General features: G+C 37.8%; 1 protein-coding gene across 1 annotated transcript in view; it reads right to left on the bottom strand.

Moving 5' to 3' along the window:
- The window catches only part of COL15A1 (collagen type XV alpha 1 chain), a 125,688-nt gene extending 101,143 nt beyond the window's left edge, over positions 1 to 24,545 (bottom strand). Inside the window, exons 1-2 of the mRNA XM_057379049.1 lie at positions 24,234 to 24,545; positions 24,034 to 24,116 (exon numbers count right to left, since the gene is read on the bottom strand). Coding sequence (XP_057235032.1) covers positions 24,034 to 24,116; positions 24,234 to 24,244 — 94 coding nt within the window. The 5' untranslated portion in view covers positions 24,245 to 24,545. The remainder of the gene's footprint in view (positions 1 to 24,033; positions 24,117 to 24,233) is intronic.
- Between the last annotated feature and the right edge of the window lie 2,961 nt (positions 24,546 to 27,506).

Raw genomic sequence — 27,506 nt, forward strand, 5'->3', positions numbered from 1 at the left:
ATTTCGGCTTATGCAACTACAGAGCTTCAGACTCAACAGGGCAAGAGGTTTATCTTGGAACTGACAGGATGTCTCTTTCTGCAGTTGAAACTTTGTGGTTCTGTTACATGACTGCATAGCCAAAGTCACACAGATAATAATGTATTTGCCTACAGACTCATATCAGGAATCTGAACATCTGCAGTGACCTGAAGGGACCTCATGAATTCTGGTAGGCCAGGAAAGAAAGACAAGTTTTTAAAAGTCATTTAGTAGAGATCTAGAACTGTGTCTTTATTACACCCATCTTACTTGGCAATTTTTGGTGGTTAATGGTAGCTACTATAAATTACAAGACGTAATATTTACTTAGAAACACAGTTAAAGGCAGCATCAAAAATCTATTTATGAAGGACTGCTGTATTTGAATGGCAACATAATATAGGTAGATAAAAAAGAATGTTTTCACCATTGTCCTTCCTTTCATGACTTTTCCTTCCTTCATAAACACTTTTGGAGAAAGTGGTACCCTCGTCCATTGAATTGATCACAGTGTCAAAGACTTCCTATTGCAGCAAAGAACTTGTAAACAAAAGGAGAATAAGTTATATGGAACMTGACAGAGCTTCTTTATATATACACATATTTTTATATATACTCATGTGTTTTCCTCAGGAAATGTGGCTAGAGAAAAGAGAGCTTGGATCCTTTGAAGTCTCTTATTTTGGTAGCTGTTAGAGGCAACTTTCTCAAAGAACTGCCAAGGATCTGACACAGAGGGCCTTGTTATTATGTTCTTACAAACATATATAAAAACATGAAGGGAGGGTGGAAAGAAGACGGACCCAAACTGTTTCCAGTAGTGCCCACAGACTGGAAAAGAGGCCATGGGCACAAWCTGAAACACAGGAAACTTSTGAGAATGAGGGAACCCTTYATCATTTTGAGGACAACTAAGCACTGACACAAGCTTTGCAGGGAGTTTGTGGAATCTCCTTCCCTTAAGGTACTAAAAAATTGTCTGGACATGAACTTGGGCAACATTCATGGGACCAGATCAATTCTAGAGGACCCCTTCTACCTATAAAAGAATAGACTCTAAAGTACTTATTTCCCCCATTTTATAAGCCTCTAATTTCAATGTTTTTCATAGTGAGAAGATCCATTGATTGACTTCCCACTTGGAAGTACCACTTTATCTTCAACATAGTGTGCCACTAAGGAGAAATTGTCTGAAAACCAAAGACTGAAACACTTGCTCTGCAAACTGCCGACTGCTCAGGTAGTTAACCATGATATCAGGTGATGCACCGAAATCCTACAAGCCTGTGCTTTACTCTTGATCAAAGATGCTGAGACACGTGTATATAGTTAAGTTGGTACATATAAATACACTTTAAAACCCTCAACAACTTATCCAGTTGTCACTGTATAATGGCAAAAAATTTCTTTCTATGACTACATGAACCAAAACACACAAGTGTGACAAATTAATTCAAATTATGCAACCACTCTGGAATTCCCATAAACATTAAAACAGTATGTGRTAGCAGATTTTTCTTTTTGGAACAAGAGCTGCTCAGTCTAGTTTTGAAGCATTTGGTGAAGTGCTCGCTAACAGCAGGGTGTTATGCTGCTTGATCCAGTTTTGCCTATGTGGCAGTTATAGATACTCCAGACTAAAGACTGGATATTTATTGCTCATTCATTTCCACTGAGACAAGTCTGAAATGAGCCCTTGTATTTGCACTTAGTCCAGTAGTGGAAGAGAATAAAAACAAAAGCCTAATTCTCTGGYATGCTTCCTGCACCCAAATGCAACAAACATGAAGGAGATGTGGAGCACTTCAAGTAGGAATGGTTGTGGTTTACTCTTCTGAAAAAAATCCAACCCAATAACAAATAGTGGACACGAGGCAGAGAAATAATATGCTGAAAAGTAAGAAACACAGCACATGCCCTCCACAGACAACTGGAAAAACTCCCATACTCCCCTCTGGAAATAAAAATTTATTTTACTGTTGGGTCATTAACAGCTAACAGGACTGCAGCATTTGATTAGCCAAGTCACTAATGAAATCAGTTGACTGCAATTTTTGAGTGAAAGGGAGACTTTGTACAGGCCAGAGAAAATCCCTCAAGAGGAACTGGAAAAATCTTGTGTACTGTGATTATCTTCATATATCCGTTTTGTGTTTGTCTTGCAACTTTTTTTTTAATTAGCCTTTTTTAATTTATGAAATTTATCACAATTCTTATGATATAAAAATAATTATTCTAAGAGGTGTATTGATACACATTATCTCATTGTAAAATAAAACATGAAGCCATTCCAAATGTCTTTGGATTATAATTCTGGCATATTTTAACAATACAATTTAGATTACAAGGTTTCTGCACTTGTATGAAAATATCCTTGTCACCTCATGTTAAGAAATTTCCGGTTTAGCTTTGTAGAGTCTGACTTTACAGTTTGCCAGGAATTATTTGTCTCCTTGCTGGTACCATAAAGCCAATATGGTGAGAWTGAGGCTTGAGTTCAACATTCAAATATGTTTCAGCTTAATGTTGAAATTTGTATATTCCTGGATTGCACAGTTCTGTAGCCTACTTCTATGTGAAATTATAAATCCTTCAGCTCTGTGAGAGGAGTGGGTCTTGACTGCTGAAATTATTCTGCTTGGCTGACAGATTTCTTTTCTGTTGGAAACTGAAATATATATAGATATAAATAATATATGATATATAAATATAGAATATAGAATATAGATTATAGAATATAGAATTTAGAATATAGAATATAGAATATAGATTATAGAATATAGAATATATAACATATATATTATAATATGTGATATGTAATATATAATATATAATATGTGATATGTAATATGTAATATATAAAAATCCACAGGAGATTTTTACATAGCATTTATTACTCCACTATTTATACATCCCAGAGTTCATTCTCTTCAGTGAACTAAACATTCTGCACTTCAGAAAAGATATAGTACTTTACAGAACACAAGTAAACTTTTAACAATGTAGGGCCAGGGAAAGGTAAATTGAAATTACTTCTGAATACTTTTCACATTTTTCTACTTAATTTCCAAGAGGATCCCAAACTGAAAGAGGAAGCAGAWTAATGGAATCCTGCTTCACTTTTTTCTTCATGTTTTCATAATTTCACCATACATATTTAGGACAGGTATGCTCCTGACAACCATTTGTAAAACTCATTTCTCAGTTTTCATTTTGGTGGCAAAAATGAATGGAAATTCATTGTTTAGCTTGTAAATCAGATTCACTTATGGCAAAATATGTTTTAGCTCAAAAAATGAAGCCCAGAAAAACATCATCTGCTAAACATATAACGTAAATATTAAATTCCTCAGTCAACATCAGATCTAAAACATGATTGCAAAATAATAGGATTTTTTCAAAGCACACACTGTCTTACTGTTTTCTTTATACAAAGTGCTCCAATAGCTACCTTTCTCTTTCTACAGTTTCCTGCATTCCATAGGAATTTCTTTCATTCCATACATTGATCAATGGAGTTACTGTTTCATTCACAGCAGTCCAATTCACAATTTGTGAAAGATGTTTTTCTAGGTGCAGATCTGTTAAAAAAAAAGATACACTGCCATATTTAAATATTTTTTTGTGAAGCTCCACTTCATTTGCCCCCAGCATGCTAAGGATTATAAGAGGCTTTGAGGAATAAAACAATTTATTTTCAAATCACATTTAATAATTCTCGTATTTTTAAGCATGGATTTTGCAATTTTTTTAGAACTGAAAGCAGCCAGAATTCTATGCTTATTTAATATAGCCTCCATGCACACATTTCACAACAAATTTTTWTGTAATGGCAGTGAAATGAGTACATAATATAGAAATATTTGAGTAAAGAAAAAAGTAACCTCATAAAATAATTGCTTCATTTATGTATCTAAAATATAAGTTAATTTTTCATTCCCATCTCTTCAGTGCTCACACCAGAACTGCTGCAGGTAATAAAACCAGATACCTCTTCCTTGGCCATAGAGTACAAAGCCTTCATACTCAGGCTGCAGTGACTGGAATCCAGTGTTATATCAGGGTGGGACTGAGTAACTGTGCACATAGGAGGGGATGACATTGGCAGTGCTCCTTTGCAAGATCATCTTCCCAAGAAACACCATGTTTTGCTTTCAACTGTCAGGCTATAGGGAGTGCCATGTATATSAACCCATTAGAAGGGTTAAAATAATTATCTCCAAGGAAATCCATCACACCTAGGAAGTTCAAGGCTAACCAGACTAAGCTAAAGCTGGTKTGATCTAAGAGCTATCATTATTTCAATGGGCAGCTGGAATAGATATTCTTCAGAGTTCTTTTCAATCTGTATTTCCTCTATTTTGTTTTACAGATAGAAAAATCATCTTTGGTAGCTGCCATTACTCACAATAGGTCACTGTGAATATTGCTGGCATTTTAAAGAGGGCTGGGAGTCAACAAGTCCACTCTGAAAATTTTGAGACCATATTGCACAAAATTAAATACATGCATTTGAAGTCAAGAACCTGCTCCACTGATTTGCTAAAGAAGTAACAGGACTTCATAAAAATCTTGGGGGAGAGGAAGAGAGGTAGACAACATTTCTTTTGAAGAAACCTTTACAAAATAGTTTACAGTGAAGCATATGGTGATGAGGAGTTGAAAGCAACAAATGCTAGGAAAAGAGGATGAATAGGGATTGCAGTAAAGAAGAAACATGGAAGAAGTCTAAGYCTCTTGGAGTGCTATGAAAAACTACGCTGTTAATTGTGTGGTAAATGCCAAGTCTACAAACACCTGAACATGCATACAGCTCTTCTTTCCAGGTATTTTCCATCCAAGTAATTTACAAGAACACTGTCCTGGAAAGTGTAAAAGAGCAGCATCCCAAGTGCTGCTTCTCTCAGTTTYAGAAGATATTGGACATTTTCAAGCCTCTTCTCAAGGTATCAGTAGACTGCAGGTCTGTATTTTTCAGACTCATTCARAACGGCACTTGAAGATGAGCCTTTTGGGACATAACCCCACTGACGTGAGTACTCACGTTTCTAAAAGCAGGGACATTCTGAAATACTCTCCTGAGCTTCTTATTCATAATCATTCCATCATTAGCAAAGTAATGTGAAATTTCCAAAACAGTTCTCTGAWAATCAGAACTAATGATGTATTAAAAGTGGCTGAACATCTTGGTGGTTTTAAGATGATAAAGGTTTCYTCTTCTATCTGGTGATATCCTCACTGTTCCTGACAACAGAGTTTTTAATTTTCTGGTTAAATTTATGTTGAATTCTCACATAAATCTCACATCTCRCTGAAGCTTCTCATAGCTACATAAAAAAATCCTATCCAATATCCTTACTGTGAAAAGCTGTCAGACATCCTACTAATAGGTAGTAGCTCCCCCAAAAGTAAAGCTAATGGCTAAAGGATTATTTGTTTGAAATTGAAAGAAAAAGCATCTCTGTGTTAAGAATTAGTAAAACAGATGTTTAGAGTTACTAAAACAAATGTTTCTGAGACACAGACTGGTTGTCCAGCTCTGTGATGCAGGGTAATAGTGGATCTAGTTCTTACAGAACTGATTTATCCTTGTATAATTCTTTGATCTGACTGCACCAGTATGAAATCATATTTTTATTTCATCACTGATCACACAGACTGTGGAATGGATCATATAATGGAAAATATTTTCCATGCAGAAGGAGGGGKTTTTTTACAATTAACATGCTTGATATGGCTGAATATACTAACAACAGTCTMAGTGATATAGTCCAGAACACTTTGCAGAAGCAAATCATGACTTTAATAGCATTTTTGCTAGCTTTCCTTTCACAAAATAGTCCTATTATTCTAGAAGGCCTGTGGAGTAAAATTTTTCTRTTACCTTGTTAACAATAATGTTTCTATCAAGCAACTCTTCCATGTTAGATTTATTAAATTACATGGGATTTTTGCTGTTATACAAGAAATAGTCTTGGAAAGCTATGATCTCAAAAGCCTCAGAAGATACCCCTCTGTCACCTGTTACAGATAACACAAAAATGGGCAGATGACCAATCAAATATGTTTAAAAATAACTGTACATGTTTTAATCCTTGAAACAGGATTAAAGGAAGCATGTGGAGAACGTGGAGGAAGAAAATGAGACAAATGAGGTAAAAGTTACAGAAATAAATACATCCYCTTAAACTAGCAACTCCCAAAAGTCCTGCAGAATWTTACTGAAAACATTRTAARGTATTAGTRCAAGGAAATCTAAGTATTATTACAAGGAAATCTTGTTATTGAAATAATATATTTTTGCATTTTAAGCACGTATTGTTGTTTTTAAAAAGCCAGCAGTGAGCATATCAAAGGTATTGCAAAACTACTTGGCAAGAACTTACCTTCTTGAGATAAACCAGACTGCATGTCAGCACCCATCCTGAGTTACTTGGATATACCATGGAATTCAGCATATTGCAACGGGCACACAGTGGCTCTGTGAGACATCTTAATGTCTGACTGTGGTATATTTTTTTTTTTATTTTTTTTTTTATAGCTTTGAGGCTTTGAAAAAATGATCAATGTATGGAATGAAAGAAATTCCTATGGAATGCAGGAAACTGTAGAAAGAGAAAGGTAGCTATTGGAGCACTTTGTATAAAGAAAACAGTGTGTGCTTTGAAAAATCCTATTATTTTGCAATCATGTTTTAGATCTGATGTTGATTGAAGAATTTAATATTTACGTTATATGTTTAGCAGATGATGTTTTGCTGGGCTTCATTTTTTGAGCTACAACATATTTTGCCATAAGTGAATCTGATTTACAAGCTAAACAATGAATTTCCATTCATTTTTGCCACCAAAATGAAAACTCAGAAATGAGTTTTACAACTGGTTGTCAGGAGCCTACCTGTCCTAAATATGTATGGTGCAATTATGAAGACATGAAGAAAAAGGTAGAAAGACAAAACAGCTCTCAGTTCTTCCAGGGATTTCACACTTCCTATGTAAGTCAGCTAAGGGAGACAGATAATGGCATCTTACAGACTTATGGTTACCTTTATGAATGTTTTTACTAAAACGTAAGGAATCAGGTACTTGGTGAATTTCATGAGACAGGTTTTCATTGCAGATAATAGAAACAGAAACATTCAAGGCCAATGAAATCAAATTCCTCTTTGATATTTACAATGTTTTTCATTTAAGACAATTTTTTCTYCTTTCTTCCTCAAGGTTTAAACTTTTATCAGAACTTCTGGAAACAGAATTTTGCAACAGATTAACMATCTTTCTATATAGGCTGTTGAAAATGTTATTTCTGATTAAGATCCTTTATGAAACTCTTTGATCTTAACAGTCTTAATAAGGTTTTCCCAGTCATTAAAAAAAATGTTGCCTGTGTTCAAAAATTTGCATGTATTCGATACACCAAGAAATCCATATTAATCTATGGAATTCATAACAATTTTTGTAAAGCACTCAGAATTATACCATACAACCGCTAACTGCTGTGCAATGAGGAAATCTTTCAAAATGTCTTGACACAAATGTGTTGACACTGCTGCAGTGTCTGCTGACCATTTCCAGCTCAAGTTCAGAATGACTGAACCTCTCATTAGTCATATCTTGCAACAGTTTGGTCGTATCCCACTCATGTTGGAAAGAATACTGGCAGCATTCGGTAAATTCCATCTGTCCTTACTCTTTGTACAGTTTCGTTTTCAAGGCAGTGCTGGGTCTTCATGAGGCTACTTTGGCCTTATCACTGTGTGCTGCTTTAGGAGCCAAGCTCACAGAAAACAGCAAAGATTTCAATCCCTCTGGSTCCAGTTTTCCATTGTCTTTGTATACATTTCAACATCCAGCTTGCCTGAATTTTCATTTCTGGCAGTAAGTACCACATAGACTGCTCCTGTTATTCAGGCTCATAGCTCTGGTTTCTTTTTCCTAATTGATCTGAGGAAGATTTTATAATGAAGTTTTTTGAAAAGCCTACTGATTAAAGATTTTTAGAAAACATGTTAGTGCCAATAAACTTCTGCCAAAATACAATCATGCTTCTTTTGATGAGTCTACCAGATACTAAACATAAGACTATACTGAATTTTTCAATTCATGCAGGCATCCTGAGTTCAAGGTTTCAGGACAATTTCACARCACAGAAATCCACATTTTGTGACTGATACAGTGTTAAGAGTTGGACTCTGAGGAACCACAAATGAACTGGGAGAAGYTGGAACAGGTTTCCAAGGTTCAGTAACATTTCAGAATTTACCAACCAAAGTGGGGAAAATTGTTGATAAAAAGCATAGGCTTCATTTTATGTTAAAAAGAAACACAAATTACTAGTGCTATTGTAATTTTTAAAAGTGTTTCAAGAAATGCCTAAGAAAAGCAAGTGTTGACTTTATCTAGAGCTAAATGTATGGAATCTGCAGATTGTGCAGCTCATTCTCACATTTGCAATSTTTCCTTGTGAGGATTCTGAAACTTGTGAGGAAAGCATAAGCCTTTTTAAGGAAGGCAAAGATACAAGCTAAAAAACCTCATGTTTAATCATAGCAGGTTTGCCTTGGACTTGGCACAGTTGCAAAAGCAAGGATATATCCAGCAGCAATTAGACCAAATTTGGTCTGAAGTGGAAGTGAAAGAGGCAAATAAAATCCTGAGCACAGCCTCAGCAGGTGCCAGCTGTTTCTCTGCACCCCATGAGCCATACTGTGCCAGCAACAAAGAAGGCACCCTCTTGCTGCCTCACAAGACATCTGCTTGCCTCAATCTTCAGTGGCTGGTGCTCAAGTCAGAGTACAAGAAAATGAGTTAATTATGGAATAGACTGCCCACTGGGAAAATTAATCCCTCAAATCTTGTAAAACCCTTGCATGTTTTTACTGGTCAGCCTGTTCCTGGAGGAAAAAGAGTTGTATTGCTTCTGTATTTTAAAAAATAGTCCTTCCTTGCTCTTACATGAATTTTAGCCTCTTGTTTGTCAAAATGAATGTTCGTTTCCTTTAGAAGTGGCTGGAGACCATCTGCTACAACCACAAATTGTTAGAAGTTGACAGATATCCAAAGGCAGTTTTCCCTCAGTAATCTCTGTAGATCAACTGCTGCCCTGTGTGTCAGATGACTGACAGTGTATCTCTACTCTGGGTACATGGAGCACCTCCCCTCACAAATGTGCTGGTTTATAGCCAGGGGTCAGAGCTGTTACAGAAACACTTAAGAAAATAAAATTGCTTTCCCCACACAATGCAATCTACTTTTCTGCAGAAGAGCTACATTCAACTACTGCAAAACTGCCTTCACTTGGTTGAAATTCAAAATAAACAGGGGGAAAAGAAGCCAGTACCAAYACTGAGTTCAGAAAGTAGAGGACAGKTTTTTTTTTWAAATTATCCAGACTTCAAAGTGTCAGTGTTCTACATACACAGAGCTATATGTTTGAATAGTTGGCTGTAGCATAAAATGCTTTAACGTAGAGAAAGAGCAGGCTGGAAGCAGTTATAAACAGCAATTTGTCTCTGAACAATGTGGACATTACTATATGCARTTCCTAATGTACACTTTAATAAATGACAGTTACAATGGACTTGGTCAGTACCCTTGGCATGAAAAAAAGACACCATGAATACAGACAAAACTGGTCTCTGAAAGCATCAGGTTTTGCAGTTACAAGGCTGCTGGGYTTTGTCAGACTAAGTAAAAGAAACTTCAAGCCATCTTTTTTTCTTGTCTGCCACGGAAGGAGGTTGGCAGGAGCGCATGTGATTGCATCTCCCAGATTTCTTCTGTTCACCCTATTAAAATAACAGATCCAAGGCAGCAAAGCTAAAAACAATATTATTAATAAGAAGGCAACRTGGTTTTCTCTGGAGAAAATATCATGCATCTATCTAAGTGTAAGCTATGCTACCCCAAAATTATTATGAGCTTCACAAAGATCTCTCTAGATTTTCTTGTCAAACGTTATTATATTAGTCACAACATTAATGATTAATTTTCAAGCTAATGGTTAAAGTTGCATTGCAAACCTGGAGAATATCTGATTTTCTGTTTTGGCAAATGAGCACATTTTTTTTTCAGTGTGTAACCATAAATAGACTAGTGGAAGTATGATGGAGCAGGGAATCCCAGGACCCAGAAAGATTTCATCAYCATCATCACCACCACCATTAGCATMATCATCATCATCAGTCACAGAGTCATATATTCTGTCACATCTGCAATACAAGCTGAGAAAAAGAGGGTGTTTTGCATGGTGACACCTCTAAGCTTTTCAATCTCCAGTGCCTGTGCTACTGKGGGGCTTTGCCCAACATCTCAAACCCTTTCAAACCTTCCTCCATACCCCAGGTGGGACTGAATTCGAACAGCACAATTGCACCAGGGACATCACACAGGACCATCTGTCAGGGATTAGATTCCAAGCATTCTGCCCTATCTATCTGGCAAAGATTGCTGCTGGCACCATTGCTTCTCTTCAACAAAGGCACATAATAGGCACAGATTAATAATAAGGAAACATTCTCAAGTGAAAGTCTGGATCAGAAGATCATGCAATGTAACTACAATTCTCTGTGAGACTGTTTTACAAATCATCCAGGATGTAGTCRCTTCAGCTGTAGCAACAACCAGGGGGAACTTTTTTATTCTGTGTCCAGACAGGTAACCAGGACAGTGCCCTCTATTTTATGTTGAAATCTGAAGACACATCAGTAATAAAGAAGTTGATTTCCAGAGCAGGGACAGAAACTTAATTGCTCTATGACAGTGCCGGTCTCATGCATTTAACATCCCCTGCAAAAGCAGTTCTAAGAAGCCACAGCAGGGCTTTCCCTCACTCCTTTTGGCAGTTGCCTTTAACATGAGGATCTTGCCTTTGGTCCCTGCCTGTGTTATGCTGCAGCTGGCTAGTCCATGTCCAGCCACGAGTCCTGCTGACTCAGACCCAGAGCTTTACCCAAAAACTTGTGTTTCTGGCTTGGCTTTCTGGCTTCCCCATCACTGTGGGCTTGTGCAATGATACGGACTCTTGGCTGAACTTGGCTACCGCCAACAAACATACTCTCTTCATTTTGCTTTCTGTGCAGCAGTGTCCTTGCTGGTGAGGTCATTTGTTCAGATGTTTGGCTCCCAGCTCCCTGACCGTGGCAGAGCAGCCYGCCTTTGGTGCTCTCTGACAGTCTACACCTCCTATCAAGAAAATAAAATCTGCAGTAACATCTGCCCAAGTATGTAYTAAGAGCACAGATATATCCATGACATGGCTTCTAAATGAAGAAAAACTATGAATGAAAAAAAAAGCCTCAGGTAATAGAGTGTCAAAACTTGCTTGTAACTGGAGAAACATGAAATGTGTCATCAAATTAGTAAAAAGCCACRAACAATTTTTTAAGTGCAGTAGTTTGTAGTCTTCTAAGACAGAAATCTGCAAAGTAATTTGCAGAAATTTGCAAGGTCTCATGGCTGTTAAACTTCATATGATGAGAAATACACATAAGAATTTATTAGTAATTTATATCACAACTAGGACAGGCACAAGCCTTTTCCAGCAGTGAATGATTTCCAGTTTGGGAAGTACACACATATTTTCTTCTGAGTTAAAATTASGGGAAAGCAGTATATACAAAGGTACACTTATGCTAGGTTTTATTGCGTTTTATGAATTTGTGGCCACCAGTGGAAGAAATAGGTGCTTGTTTTCCTAATCTTGCAGCATACTTTTTGTTTATTCAAGCCTTCATCCTATAGGGCTGAGATTAGCTTTTAGGAGCTGAATAAAGCACCCATTTCAGCAAGGACTTATTGTTGGCTTTAAGTTTAAAATATCCATTACTATTGCAGGCTGGAAACCTTTCATAATGCTCAGTGATTACCCTAAATTAGAATGCTGTCTATTTTCTCTGACATATGCATACAGCAGGAATAACACAGAATCTGAACACTAAATCACAGCTTAGCTCTCAGGTCACTGATATTTTAGGAGTCTGGCCCATTTAGGACAGGCCTTCTGCATCTGAAACTTTTTTAATTTGAGGTAAACCTGTCAGGTAGAATAGGATAGTGGTTTAAAATAACTAACTCCAGATAACAAATTATATCTTGGAGTTAGACAGTAAATTCTCCTCTATACTCTTCTGTATTGCATAAATGTAAATGTATGCAAACAGGACAACAAAAAAATGGAATTGGTCCTATTGATCTTGCTAGTTGTAGAGTTGGTCTGGCAACTTTTCATTTTCTGTCTTTAGGAAGTTTTCCATGCCCAGAATCTGTTTTGTTTTGAGAAATACTTCTTGAAATCAGAGACATTACTTTTTATATTGAGAGTTTATCTTGTGCTTTATCAGAAGGACAATAATTCAGGAGCAAATGTCATCACAGCTGAAAAATAATAGGTTTGATCATATTAATGCAGAGGTAGAGTCTGCCTCTGTCCCAAACAGCTGAAGTTTGTGACTACAGTCACCATGACAGGTCCTTCTGAGACTGGGTGCMACAGCTGCAGAGGATGGGCCAAAAAGCATGTGTTCAGTATAGCCTGCCTGACCATGAGCCCCTGGAGGGGCAGAGAGCAAGAATGACTTAAATTTCAAAACTCCTTCACTTCTCCCTTAGAAGGGAGTACAAGAGCATTGTTTAAAGAGCCTCATGATCAGCAGGACTGCTAGGAAAAATGAGAAGTCATAAGGTTATGGTAACATATTCCTGTGTTCTGCTCCAAGAYTTTTTTTCCCAAAAGCATTCTACAGAACTTCAAAACAAAACAAAATGAGAAACAAGTGAAAATTGAAAGTGCGGAGAAAGAGGGAAATGAAGAAGTAAAAATGGAGAAAGGGAAAGAGGACAGAGAGAAGAGAAGAAGGAAAAGAGAAAATGGAAAAAGAAAAAAAAAAAAGGAAAATTACCTATCTTTAGATAAATGGAAAATAGTGGAAAAGGGAAATTTGATTCCATACAAATATTGGGTATTAGTGTTAACAGACTTCCCACTCTGATTATTCTAACAAGCCTCATAAACAGWAAGGAGTGAAGACAAGGACAATCCAGGCCTTTTAGTACTAACTATACTCACTTTCCTGGTCTTTGACTGCCCTTTTCTGTGATCCCAGGCAAGTCACTGAGAACCAGGCTCAGAAAATAATTAAGTATGTAAAGTCCAATTTTGAGTTCCATATTTAAAAATCACAGAAAGAAAATGGTTTACCAGAGCCCTTTAAAATTCATCTAGTCCAATCTGCTGCTCAATACAGGGCTAGCCTGAAGAATCATATTGCCAAGCGCCCTATCTAGTCAAGTTTAGAATACTTGCAAGAATGGAGGTTCCTCAAACTCTCTCACCAAYCTCYTTCAGAACTTAACTGCTGCCATGGYGATTAATTTTTTCCTCACTTGTTCMGTCAAAATTTCCTTTGTTGCACCCTTTGAATCTCATTTATTCTTTTGCACTGTTTTTTCCTCTGAGAAGAGTGTGCCTCTGTTTTTTCTACCAGAATTCACATGTGATGATARGGACCATGTCATCACCTTTCCCAGGAGTGGAAAATTCTTGAGGTACAGGGTGGCTGAAGTGGTTATTAGAGACACCTAGGATCTACAAGTCAAGAGTAACAGAATATTGAACAGGAACAACTGGCAAAAATGATGATGTAAAGAGAGAGAGGATGCCAGAAATAAATGCTGTACMCTCCAGGCTATTCTAGCTGCTTAATGTAAGTTTCATCTAGAGATGAAGAATGCCTTTAGTTTCTAAACCGGAGCAAGAGAAGTTCAGTTTGGGAAATCCACAGGCCAAAAGGAGTTGGAGGCACACAGTTGTCCCAGCTTCCTCASCAAGGAAATAAAAACTGCCTGTCAACCGTTTTGATGATGGTGTCATTCTAACAGACACACATGACTTTTTTTTTCATGGATTTCAGTCTGCATTGTTTGTATTGCAGTGACCTACATTCAGAGATTTGTCCATGAAGAAAACAGCAGAGCCAAGTATTCAGACAGGGGAGAAAAAACTTTTGTTCACATCAGAAAAACAAAACACACAGGGACAGTTAATATTTCCAGAATACTTCAATGGCTGTGGTATTGTTATTATACACAGAACAGAGGACAAGACAAAGTATTCATGTAGATAGTCTAGCTGTCCCCACAGCTGTTTTGGGGGATTTTCACCAAACCATGTGTTTACTAGTGAAGTTTTTTTTTGGTTGGTGGTTTTTTTTTTNTTCCTGCTATCTAATCTAAATCTACTCTAAGAAGGCTTAAGGTCCTTCTCCTTGTCCCCATTACTTTTATTTACATATAACTCCTGGAGTTTTCTGCCTTGATCATTATGCAGAGTGCTTTCATCCTTAGTTTCATGTAAATACTGCTAGTTTAGCCTAATAGCCCTGATAGTTTTGCCTTCCTAAGCCCTGATCCATAACCAGGATCTGAACTGAACTGAGACGTGCCGGTGGATGCAAAGCTGATGTCTGATTCATCACACCTATTTTTGGATATGTGTGTCTGAGTTGGTCTGTCTGCCTTTACAGTCTGTCTGTCTTTACAGACATTCAGATGTTTGCTTTAGGATGCAATTAATCCTCTACCAGAATAGTCTGCTTCTTTCCACTGTCTGTACTAACCCATAATATCTAGCATAACACTATAAGTTTAGTCAAATGAATCACACTGTCATCTAGAAAGGGATTTAGAAAGGGCCATATAGAAAGGGATTTGTTTGTGCTGTTCAGGTACATGGAGACCATTACCTTGTTGACCAATTGCTAAACTGTGCATTTGTAGTTTTTTTTTGGTTGTTTTTTTTTTTTTTTTTCCTTTCTATATAGGAATTAAATGAGACAGTACCTTATTTTGAATGCTCTCTATGGAAATTCTCCATTGTGTCTGGAAACAGCATGTCTTGGAATAGGACATTTCAGATATGAGTAACTTCAGTATGTCAGAAGGCTTGTAAGCAAGAATTCATTTAACACTTATATTGTAAATACTCAAGGGTGTCTGCATTAACTCCCAGATGGAGCACCAGTTTTCCCCCACTTCATTTTTTTGTAGAAACCTCTTTGTTGAGCAAATCAAAACTCAAGAGGATAAGCCGAAGCTCAGGTGGGTAAACAGTAACAGAGTTGCCATAATTCCATTCTATCTTTTGAAATTCTTTAAGAGAAGTGTGAAAAAGGAGCTACAGTACTTCAGGTCACCCATGTTTTGTTTATTTTTCCACTGAGAAAGCATCCTTGAAATTTTATGCATGTTTACACCTGAACTGAACACCATCCCCACTTCCCGATTCATCCATGGACCAAGACTGTGGACCTATGCCATGCAGTACTTATTTGAGAGATTTGTATCTCAGATTAATGTTTCACTATAAATACATCAGAAAAAAACCACCCACATCCCAAAATACCCCTCAAAACACCAACAAACGAAAAACCCAACAAGAAATATACACATAGAATCAAAGCCTTGATTATTATAGGAGGCCACCTTAAGCAGTACTTTGTGTTCAGTCAAGTATTGTTTGGTAAAAACAAATGTAACTTTACTAATATGTCGCACTTTATAGAACACTAATGAAAAACTTAAAACTCTTTCAGGTAAATGTTTTAACATTAATGTCACTTCACTACAATGACTAATAAGTAATTCTGATCAAGAGCCAGATTTTTTCAGCTGAGAAAACTTGCAAAACTTGTGCATTTTGTATCTTTCTTGGAGTGGCATCTGAAAGAAACTAAAGACAGAAAATAAAAAAAAAAGTCAAACCATGTGTGTTAAACCACATTCATGGCTAGTCTGAACAAGATGAAATGTTTGCTTGTTTTTTTCAGTGAAAAGCATGAAAGGGTTGGAGTCGYGTACCCACACCCACAATCACYGYRAAGTGGCAGCATTCATTATAGATGAGTGGTTCCTCCTACCAARTCAAGAGCTGTCTGGTTTGGCAGARTGYTGGRACAGATGGAACTGGAACAGCTTTTGGAAAGTTGAAGACTAAGAAAAGCTAAGACTTTGGCCCTCTGAGAATAAAAAAGCATCACATTCACAGAACTGATGAAGTGTATGAAGTTAGTCCACARCTAACCAATGTGGGATGGCAGAAATAAAATCCTTACTGTGGGGAAACACTGCTCACTCACAGCTCCCTCTGTGAGGYAGCTAATGCACTGGCAAGAAGGATTATTGACCTGATCAATGGATATTTTAATGTTAGGAATTCCAAGTATGAGATGATTCCTAGGAAAGCCATGGATTTTACATAATTTTCCCCTCAGTTTGCTTTGTTCACACCATGTACACATTGATGYCTAATGATTACTCAAGCTGCCACCACATTTGTCTTTCACACCTGAAGATATATCTTCCCATGCAACATGACAGTGCTAAGCCAGAAGATTTCTGTGGGACAGAAAGAAACAACCGGACAAGCAGCAACAACTCTAAATTTATATATTTCAAGAAATGCTGAACCTGCAATGCATGCTTGATAGCTGTTAGTAATCAAATTAAAACATCAAACATGCTGCGGTACAACGTATATGTAGAATGGTGGGGAAAAAAGGACTTGATACATACTGTTATCTGGTTCTTTAGTACAGTCAAGGAAGAAAAAATAATACATCCAGAAAAGCTACATAGTTCTTTTCCTTACTCGAACAGATCTGCTCTTTCTAGTTGCCTGTTTTTCCCGTGAGCATGGCTCACAGCTCAAATTGTAACATTTTTGAAGGGACCACTCTTAATTATGGGACCAGATTCTAGCCAGGATGTTTGGGTTCAGTCTATCACATCATYCATGTTGTGGATAAAGATGTTAAAGAATGTTGGTCCCAGTAACACCACAGGGTAGTACAGTGAAGCAGTGGTACCTGGTACCCAGGAGCTGCACTTCATGTCACCCTTTCACGCACCTGTGGGCCAGACTGCTTTTAATACACTTCACTGTCCACTTATCCTGTCCTTACTTCATGAGTTTATCCATGTGGATGTTGCAGGAGACAGTGCTGAAAGCCTTGYACAAGACCACAGATATCAGCTGTCCTTTCCTCGCACGCTGAGTTGGTTATTTCATTGCTGAAGGCTACGAGACTCTCAGGCAAGAGATTTTCCCATTCCCACATATGTGCTGACTACTCCTAATCATCTGGTTCTTACTAGAATGGTTTCCACAATTATATGCTCCCACGCCTTCCCAGGAACTGAGGTCAGMTGGCTAGCCTGCAGATCCCCAGGTCCTGCTCCTTGCCCTTCTTGAAAATAGGAGCGATGCTGGATTTCTTTCCATCCAGAGGATCTTCTAACCACCAGAACCTTCCAAAGATTCTATTCCAAAGTTCTATCTCAACGATATGTGCCAGTTTGATGAACCCTCATGGATGTGTCTCATCAGGACTTGCATATATCCAACAGATTTCAATGCCCCTCACTCAGTCTGCCTTAGTGGAGGGCTATTCATGGCTTCAGACTTTCCCAGTGTGCTCAGAAACTCAGTTTCCTAAAGGGAAATCTTACCAGTGAAAAGTGAGGCAAAGAAGGCACCGAGTACCTGGGCTGTTTTCATGCCCCCTTCACCAGATTCATTGCCCCATTTCATTTTGCAGTAGATCAACATTTTTTTCCAATCTTTTTGCTGGTGGCACGCCCGTAAAAGCCTTTCTTGATGTTCTTCTCTTCCCTTGCTAGATTTAATTCCAAATGGGCTTTGACTTTMCTGAGCTCATTATCATACTCTCAGTGTCCCTATATTTTTGCCACCCCCCCACCTTACCCTGTTTCAAACTCTCATATGCTTAATTTTACTGTTTGAATTTACACATATGAAATATCACCAGACATGAATCAGAACTTGGATGCCCCACGGTTTATGTTCTGAAATTGTTTTTCAGCAAACCCAGTCAAAGGTTGTTCAAAATATCCACAGCTTATAGGAAATTTTGAAGCATGTCTTGGAGCACTGTTCTTTTCTCTCAAGAGTCATCAACTTACTCTTTAGCAGGCAGCACAAAAGTAAAATTATTTCTAGGTGGGTTCTGTTCTCATTGAGTTAGGTTATCTGTMTCACTTGTAAGAAGGGAAGTGAATATAAAATGCAACGAGCAATGACAGATACAGATATTACAGGAAATGTTAGTGCTCTCTTAATCCCCAACTACCAAAAAGGTACAGAGAAAGTCAAAAGCTATATTCAGCTTTCCAGAGAAGCAGAGCGAGWCATCATGACTATGTATGGAACTCTGATTTCACAGTTCAGGGAAGGGTATGCCACAAATAGAACTGGAAGTTAATCCTACCTGGGCAGTTACAAGTTACTGTGGTAGGAAGTCTGCACAGCAAGATTTGGGTTCAGGGGCAGCAGAGGAGGTAGACCCAGAGTCATAAGACCCAGGAGGCTCACAAATATAGAATGAACTGGCTGAAGCCCTTTCTTATTAATATTTTGTCATCTGCACTGMAGATGAAGCAAGAAAACGTGAGTGATGGTGCAGTTCATATTAAAATCTCATCACTGAATCACTGTTCTTAGATTCAGGCTTCCATCGATTGAATGTTTGGAATAAAACACACTTGAGTTCSTCCAGAAAACCCAGGTTCTTCTCAGAACACTTCAGGAAATCTTGTTACAGACTGGTTTTTTCAGACTGGGCYGCAAGATAGCCAAAAAAGGTTTTAAAATACTGCAGTTCTTTGTCAGGACACATTCAGGTCTGCCAATTGCTTTCCCAATACTTTCTAACCAGAAAATATCCTGAATAATACATCTGTCATTTCCCAATCCTCATATGCAAATAAATTAAAACTGAGGTTTGCTCATTTTATTCGTTCTTTGGGAGAATTCTACCTGCGTTCTACTCTCTGCAACATCCGTGAATTTCTAGATTTGGGAGCAGGAGCTGCTAGAGATGGGAAGATTTCATGAMGAGAATTAACCAGAGTCTAAATTGATGCTGATTTTGCTTTTTTATGAAGCTGTTGTAATCGTGTGGGTTGACCAAATAGGAAGAGATTGTTTGAGGACTTCAAATAATGATGACATATAGACATACTCTCTTAACTAGTTGCCATTAATGGCAGCCTAAACAGAGTAATTAGATTTACTAAACTGTAAAATTTACTGTCTTTCTAGCCAAAGTACCCTTGCATAAATTGGCAAAGCTACTGCATGAGATGGTCAAATGTGAGATACTACTAGAAGAAAAACCAAACTGATCCAGAGCTAACACAGCAAAGGAAAGGGGAAAAAAATTCACAGCCAAAGGGACAGGCAGCCTCCAAAACAAATGTTTGATCTTGCAATTACCATGTTAGAATAAGAAATAAATTCTTTGGAACCCTTGAATATCCCAAACATAAATACTGCAGWGAAATCTTTCCTCCTGATGCTCATTGATTGAAATGGTCCTTCAAAAATCAAATGCAAGTGGCAAACTCAGGCACGATTGTGATTTTGAGTTCTATTCAGATCATGGAAAAAGCTACTTACTCCAGAATTCCAGTGTGCCCAAGGACGCCTCCAGAGAGGAAATGAAGACAGTTATTATAGCACTATATCCACCCCAGCTGGTTTCCTCTTCTGAGGCCTCAAAAAACAGTTAAAAAACCCCATCTGCTGTTGCCTGGAAGAGTCACTTAGGAAACATGTAGTTTATTGTCCAAGGTAGAGGGTGTTACACAGAAAATGAATCCATTTAGAAAAGTCACAGAATGGAATAAATTTTCTAAGTCAGGTTTGTTCTACCAGTATTGTCTATCTCTTCAGCTACTGAAAGAGATGAYTCCAGCTGAAACCAGCTGATTTTCTATTGTAAATTACCATGTTTTGCATGGAAGGGCCTTTTATCAACTATGAAATCAAGCTCAACTCCACATTAAAAGCAGCTGGTAACAGCTTGAAGATGTGCCTGAAGGATCACAGTGGCTCATTCAATTTAGACACAATTGCAGTTTGATGATGTCCAAATGCTCCATCTGGTACGAGAGGATGTAATGCCATCGGAGTTCTCCTCAAGAAGTACCACACTTTATTATCACTGTAATTGTGTCCTGGCTTTGGGCAGAAGGGACRGAGCCCTCCCTATCACATGTGTGAGTGCACTCATCTGACACTCAGAGCACATACAGTAACTACTTGGTAGAAACAGGATTTTGAATGCATGGACRTGTTTGTTTACACTCCTTATGTCAGTTTACTGTGAAGAGAAGTTCCGGTTCGCTGCTCATAAGAAGCACACCAGTTGATCATCAGCCAATGAAAGTCAATAATTCAGGATTCCTCCATTAAACTCAGCAGGTCAGAAGTGCAAAGTTTATGTCAACAGCCYAATGACAGCCTTTCTGTGTACAGAGGGCCAATGAAAGAGACAAATATTTACTTTATGTAAACTATTGCTAAGCATGTTACTTAGGCCAAGACAGCGTAGTTCAACTTGGCTAATAATAAAACACAGATGTCAATGAGAAAATTGTAAAGCTTCTTTTAGAGCTCATAAACATAACATAAACTGCACAATCACACACATTTAAACATTTTTTYYKKWWTTTTTTTAAATGCAGGCACTGATTTAATTGCAAAGAACTGAGACACACTGATAACTGCCTAGATAGCCTAGAAGAATAAATGTCACTTCTGCAAGAATCTAGAGCAAGTCATAGGGAGGGGTCTATCACTCAAACTTCAGCAGGGTTAGCATTGATATTTTCCAGCTTTAGGTCTGTCCACAGTTTGGGTGCCAGCATGTTCAGGGCTGTGTTCTGAGCGCCTTCTATTCACTAACTTAATTTGTTGAAGATGGAAAAGCAGCCAGGGTAAACAGTGTAAGMCAAGATATATTATCAAGCATAACTAAGGGCCAATCACATRCACTGCAAGGCAACRCCAGGTGAGACAGACCACACTTGTMAGAACAGATAGATACATGCCTATTTATCAGCTGAACAAAAGAGAAGTGATGAAGTAATTTATCAAGACACCAACATATCTTCAATTCTCCCACATAAACTCAAGTAGAATAGGGTACTGTGTTCGCACAATTTTTGTGAACACAGGAGAAAAACTGCAAAAGCTCTTCATCGCTCAATTGACAAAGGTGTAGAGGAATAAAACCTTTTATTCCATACTTTATTGCACATGTGTAATGTTAGCTGCAGTGGTATGGACTAAAGCCTTTCAACAGAGACAGTAAAAATTAAAAATTACAACCCACAGAAACTGCTGAGATTTCAGAACTCCAGTTTCACTCCAAAGCAAGATCACACGGTTTTTTAAAGTTTTGGTGAAATAATGACACAATCCCATCAATTTGCGGACTGTGCTATTGAATCTTCAGGTTCTGAACAAAATATTTCAGAATTTTAATTTTTTTTTTTTACAATTAGTAGTTAATTACTTTAAATACAAGGTTTTGATTACTTTGTTTTATTATCAGTTCCATTCTACAATGAAAATTGTAGTCAAATGTTCTAGAAGTTGGAAATGACAGCAGGACTTCTGCTGAAACAAAAGGCCCAACATCTCTCAAGTTCAATAAAAAGTTAACCAGAACCCAGAAGTTCTCAAACATTTTCAAAGACTGTCATCTGAATTTTTCCCTCACAATTTCCTATCATTCTTTCTTTTCCCCCATTTCTTCTCTGTAGGAAATACCCCTAACCAGATTATTCCCTCAAGAACAAGACTTAGTCAAAACACTGCTCCTGATAGGAAACTGATTTGAATTTTCCAGCTGATCTTTCTAGCATCTCTCACAAAGTCATGAAAGAGCTCAAGCTGTCTGCTGGAGGTCTGCTGAGCCTTTTGTTTCATTCATCACCCTCAACCCTGCCCTGCAATTCAGTGCTCACCTGGCGAAAACAAGAAGACAAAGATGGTGAAGGCAAAGATGGCAAACTTTTCTAAACTCTGAGGGCCAYTGCTTTGTTTTCAGGTTTGTAAAAAATAAGTTACCCTTTCCCCAACTTTCAGTGAGTAATTCAATCCCTGAACAATTTTCTTGCCATTATTTAACAACTCAAGAGCATCCCAAGGTATTTTTGAACTTTTGCATGCAGCCAGCACAATGCTACAAGGCACCTGAGCCATTCCTCTAAAACCACATTTACTCATTCACACACAKTTTATTTCTGTGCACTCCACTGCTAAAAGAAACTGTGAGAAAGGAAAATGAGGCCATTTCTCCAATAGTTAGGGTGAAAGATTTAAAGTAAGAAACCCTTCTCCTTTTCAGTTGCAGGTAGAATTCATATTAGTCATGTACTTGCAGCACCAGAAGGAAATCAAGATTATTCCTTTGGCATTCAATACTTGATTTCAGGAGATGAAATAATTTAAACCAATCAGGAAAATATGTTGTGGAATGGAAAGTGTGAGACCTCCATTATGACAGGCACTTACAAATCAGGTGCAAAAATATTTAGTAAACATTTGGGAACAGCAGCTTTTATATTAACAGACAAGTGAATATTAGGCTAGGAGTATGAAGGGACACATTTCCAAGAGCAGTCTCCAAGCCTCCAGTGATTTTAAGAGGCTTGCATAACTCCACTTGATCTTTATTCATGCTAAGTTTAGGAGTCCTTCTAGCAGCARTAAGATTCTGCACTGGAAGAAGCTGTCCAGAAACAATAGTGATTAACTTTTCTACTTCTGACTTCTGATCTGACTTTCAAAGAGTAAAGTATTCGAGAAGCCAGATATTCAGGTAACAGAAAGTGGCATATATCCACAAAAAAAAAAAAAAAAAAAAAAAAGTTGTGTTCCAAATAAATATTTTCTGGTTTTACCACTATATTTGTAGTGCTAATGATCTTCCGTTTATTAACTTTTATGTGCCAAAATTTTATTCTCTCTTGTCCAGATCTCTCTCATGCACTGTCATTCATTCCCTCAAGAAGAACATTTTCATCTGATGCAACAGATCTGCTTCCAATGGATAGACAACATATTATATTTCAGTCACCATTCAGATATACATTTCTTAATTCTAAGAGCTGGTTTCAGTTTGTTTCTTTAATTAATTACCTGTAACACAGCATTACACATCTCTCACCTGCACCCATAGCATTTTTTAGTGACAATTAATCTGTGGCTTTTTCTCCTACTGAAATAACTACCGGGGGCTTTGGCTTTTAGGTGCCAAAGTGCCAGTGATCTGGTATTGATGACAATGTCAGTTAAAAAGGAAAAAATCAGTCTGAGTAACATTAAAGATTTCATGTGTGATATCTACTTCCCATGAATACTTCCTAATGCTCCTATCACACAGTTATCTAGAGGTCATTTGCTTAGCAAATTCCAACTATTTTTGTCAGACAGTAAAAAAAGCTTTTTGATATGAATGTCATTGCTCCTAATGGCAAAGTAATATATGAAGCTTTTTCACTTTTCTCAGAATTACATGTAAGTGTTTAAATCAGAGTTCTCTCTCACTAGTTAAATGTGAGGCTGTGCCTTCCAGAGATGCTGAGGAATTTGGCTCTGATACAAGAACGTGTGATCTGAAATTACAAAAAGACTTTTCACTGAAAGTCCATGAAGACAGGACTGGTAAAGCTAAACATTTAACTCAAGAGATTAGAAAAATCTCAATTTGTTCAGACACTTACCAGGAGAAATCTCTATGCACTGGAACAAGCATCACATCTGTCTATGTCTTTGCACTCACACCATGCCTGGCACGTTCCTGATATGTCCACATAACACATATATCTATCTTAATTATAAAAGCATTCAGTATTCTGAATTTCTTTAGGGCACTTTCTATTAATTATTGCACTCTGGAGATATATTGACAAAGCAGGYATGATAGGCTGCCTTAGAGCTGGGAACCAATGTATTCATTTCTTATCCAGAATGAATGGGAATTTAAGCTCCTAACTCACAGCAGCTTTCCTGTAWGAAATGATGAACAGTAAGCAGCAGACAAAATTAAGATCTGAAATGTAGAGTCTCTTTCCATATTAGGAAAGCAAATCTTAAAATTCACACTTACTCTCAGTTTTCAAACATGATTTGGAGAAGTCTTACCTTCTATGATCTGAGCTGCTGCACCAGCATGGATTGACAAGCCAAAGAGCAGTAGCGACAAGTCCCAGGTCCGCCAGGCATGCCTGGAGCAGGTGTGCCAAAAAAAAAGAGGGGTGGGKGAAGAATGAGACCAAAGAGTGTAATAGAGAAACACAAAGGGAATAAAAGATAAAATGAAATATAGAAGCAAGAGTTCTTACCATGAGAGCATTTTTTGAAAGTCAGTTGMAAGAATTTAAGTGAGGAAAAAGTGCAGTGCACATCAGTTTTATACTTATGAAAATAAGACGTTAATAAAAACTGGAGCCTGCTGTTTCTCCTCCAACGTTCAGACACAAGTGGAACAAAGGCAGCACTCAGGCTCTCTGTGTGACTCACTGCAATTCACTGCTCCAGCTCTGAAATCTGACTCCGTGTAGACTTTCCTGTCAGACCACTGCCGAAAACTTCCTACTGTATTTACAGATGGACACCCCTAACTGCTGCAGACCATCCCAGAGCTGTCATTACCCAGCCTTGTCTTGCACCRCTGTGTACCCTGACAGACAGTAGCACAGCTTCCCCAGCTTCCCTTCCCGCTGCCCCCACCCACTCACGACCCCCACTTATTAAAACATGATTTCCTGCATCCTTCCATAGCCAGTGATATAAATTCTTACATGGAATAGGACATTTCTCTGGCTGTTTCAGCCAAACATTATCAAAAGCAAATTTTAAGATGTGAACCGGACAGAGCAGCTGTTAAATGGCAACAAATACCTGGAACCTATGTCTGCACTGTCTTAAAGATTTTCTGTCACCTAGAGAAACATTTTGAAGTGCACCCTTTTCTCTGACAAGGTCTCTAAGTTTAACACTCGTATTTACAGARATTTACACCCTGCATGTATTTTAAGATGTGTCTCTTCCTCACTAGCTCTRCATATGTGTCTGCTATAGAGATCCTGTAGCTGAGCACTTCTAATACTTTCCATTAAAAGTGTTATTTCACCCCTCCCTCCTAACTCAGTGAAAAGCATTTTTTTCCACGTGTAGTTSTTCAAACCTAGTACTTGCTCAAGGAAGAAAGTCTGCAAAGATATGCTTGAAATTAATCAGACAATTTGTAAGTCATGACATGTTTAAMAAAGGCTGCAATTGTCACCCTTGGACAGGAGGGAGCTTGGAAAGCACTGCATGTGGAAAGACACCAGTGGGCTCTTGGCAGAYCAAGGCTAAAAAGTGCTGAAGATCACCTTAGGAGAGTCAAGAATAAAAACTGATTTACCTAAGATGGGGAGTGGGAGACAGAGAGGAGTAAAGTTTTTTTTTCAGAAATGAAAGAACAATCCCAATCAATAAACAGAATTAGGAAAAAAAATCATTTTACTCCAARTAAAATGCTTGAGTTTGGGGGAGGCTTGTTTACTTGGCTATTTTAGGGAAGGTTTGTGACTGGGATTATTTTAGTGGGTGTTTTGTTGTTACTGTTGTTACTGTTGTTGGGGTCTTCTGATTGCTGGTTTATATATTTATATTTTATCGAATTAGGAAATAGGGAGGTTAGGTTTTTAAAATCTAGAATCTTGATTMTACCCCAGACTCCCCTTTTTGGTTAGAAACCACAACAGATCAACTCTGCTCARGTACATTTTTAGCTAAGACACGGCCAGTGTTATTTGCTCTCCACCTTTTCCATAATGACAAGGAAGAAAGGGATCAAATGATCTTGTAATCTTGTAATCAAGGGATCAAATTATCTTGTAATCAATCTTATTATAAACACACACTGTTTTATCTTCTTCAGAGGAACAAGGACACCCCTTTCTCAGCCCCATGGTACTATATCAGGGCTGAAAAAAGGTTTCATCATTCAYCTTTTCTACTTGAGGCCATCATCTTTTTCCTTTCTCCGTTTCTGAAATTCCTCCATTGTTACCACCAGCAGCTGTACTGCCTACAGTAACAGCATTTGTAAAATTTGGTCAAAGCATCTACAAAACCCATTTATTTTGTWTTTGTATTGCACACTAGATCTATGTTTTCCTAAGAGAATATATTGAGTTCTTAAGCATTCATGGAAAATGTATTCATACACAGCCTGGCTCATTTTTCCATTATTTTCAGATAATATTTAAAAAGTAGYTACCAAGAGCCATTACTAGTCCTGTCAAACTATTTTTTAACTCAGTTCCTTCCTTTGATAGGAAAGAAGGAACTTTCTGTCTCTTTATCCACAAAATGTCAGCAGCTTACCCGCACAATGCTTCCTGTTGCAATGGAGTTTTTATCAGCGCATATGACTAAAACATATGTCTGCCTTGGTATCTTACAGTAGACTAACATATTTCAGAGACAAATGTAGAAGCAGCCTCCAGATTTATAACATTTGTAATGATTTTTTACAGGATACACAGCGAAGGCTTAACTATAGGATGGAYTTTTCCTCTGATTTTAGAAAACCCACAGAAATGAAGGAAATGATATGCTATTCACACAGATGATCAGCATGAAATGCTGCTGACAGTGCCTTTACTTTGTGCTGGGAATTTTAACATGTATATCTGGCTAATGTTCAACATTTTTAACCTATACTAGATAAAGGAAAACAAGACAGCATGTTCTTGACCTCTGCAGTCCATTAGTTTTGAATGSACGGCYGCRGAGGAATCCCTAAATACAAACARTATGTACTGCTGTAAGTCATCTTTTAGGGATTTCTTGAGTTTCYAGTGCTCATCTGTAGTCCCAAGAAWTGCTGAATTACAGGCTCTGTATGTCTGTTATATCCATCTATCCATGTATACCTTTCTCCCCACAAGGGCAGTGRCATTTGTACATACCCACTCAGTTCTCACTTTGCTGTTTGCCTCTTCCTTCTCAAACACAGCAGGACTCCTTTGTGTTAGGACATGTGTGCTTTCCTTCAGTACTGTGTCCTGCTGTCTTCAGCTAAGCTGGAGTTCTCCTTATTGYTAAAAATCTTCATTTTCCAGGCAGAAGTTTTTTTCAATTTTCCTCAGCTCTGTCAAATGATTGCACTCCTTAAGACTCCAAATGGCAGGCTTCAATTCTGCTGTTGCAGCTCTTACCTGTTCACTGAGATAGTCTGTCTGGATGTTCTTCTATTTTCTCCTCTGAGTGTTTTCTTTTTTTTGTTTCCTGCTGACTGCAACACAAATTTCTAAGCTGCACATTTCTATCCTCTACTATCTTGGGATGTAAGACTCATGGGAATACTTTTGTGCAAAGTTAGTGTTAGAGAAGCAGTCTGGACCAGAGCCTGAGTTAAGAACCACAATAGRAAATAATAAAATTCTTATCTTTTGCTTAGATTTCTCCTGAACATGCACAAATAGTTGGCATTCACAATATCCTCTGGCAAGGAGGTCCATGGTTCAGTTATACATTTCATAAAGAAGTTTCTGCTTTTTTGTTTTCCACTTAGGTTCTGCTGATGTTCTTTGATGTCGCTGAATAGGGTTCACCCGTTT

This window comes from Malurus melanocephalus, unplaced genomic scaffold, assembly GCF_030028575.1.
Source record: "Malurus melanocephalus ecotype Western Australia unplaced genomic scaffold, MMel_1.1 scaffold_383, whole genome shotgun sequence".
Lineage (NCBI taxonomy): Eukaryota > Metazoa > Chordata > Aves > Passeriformes > Maluridae > Malurus > Malurus melanocephalus.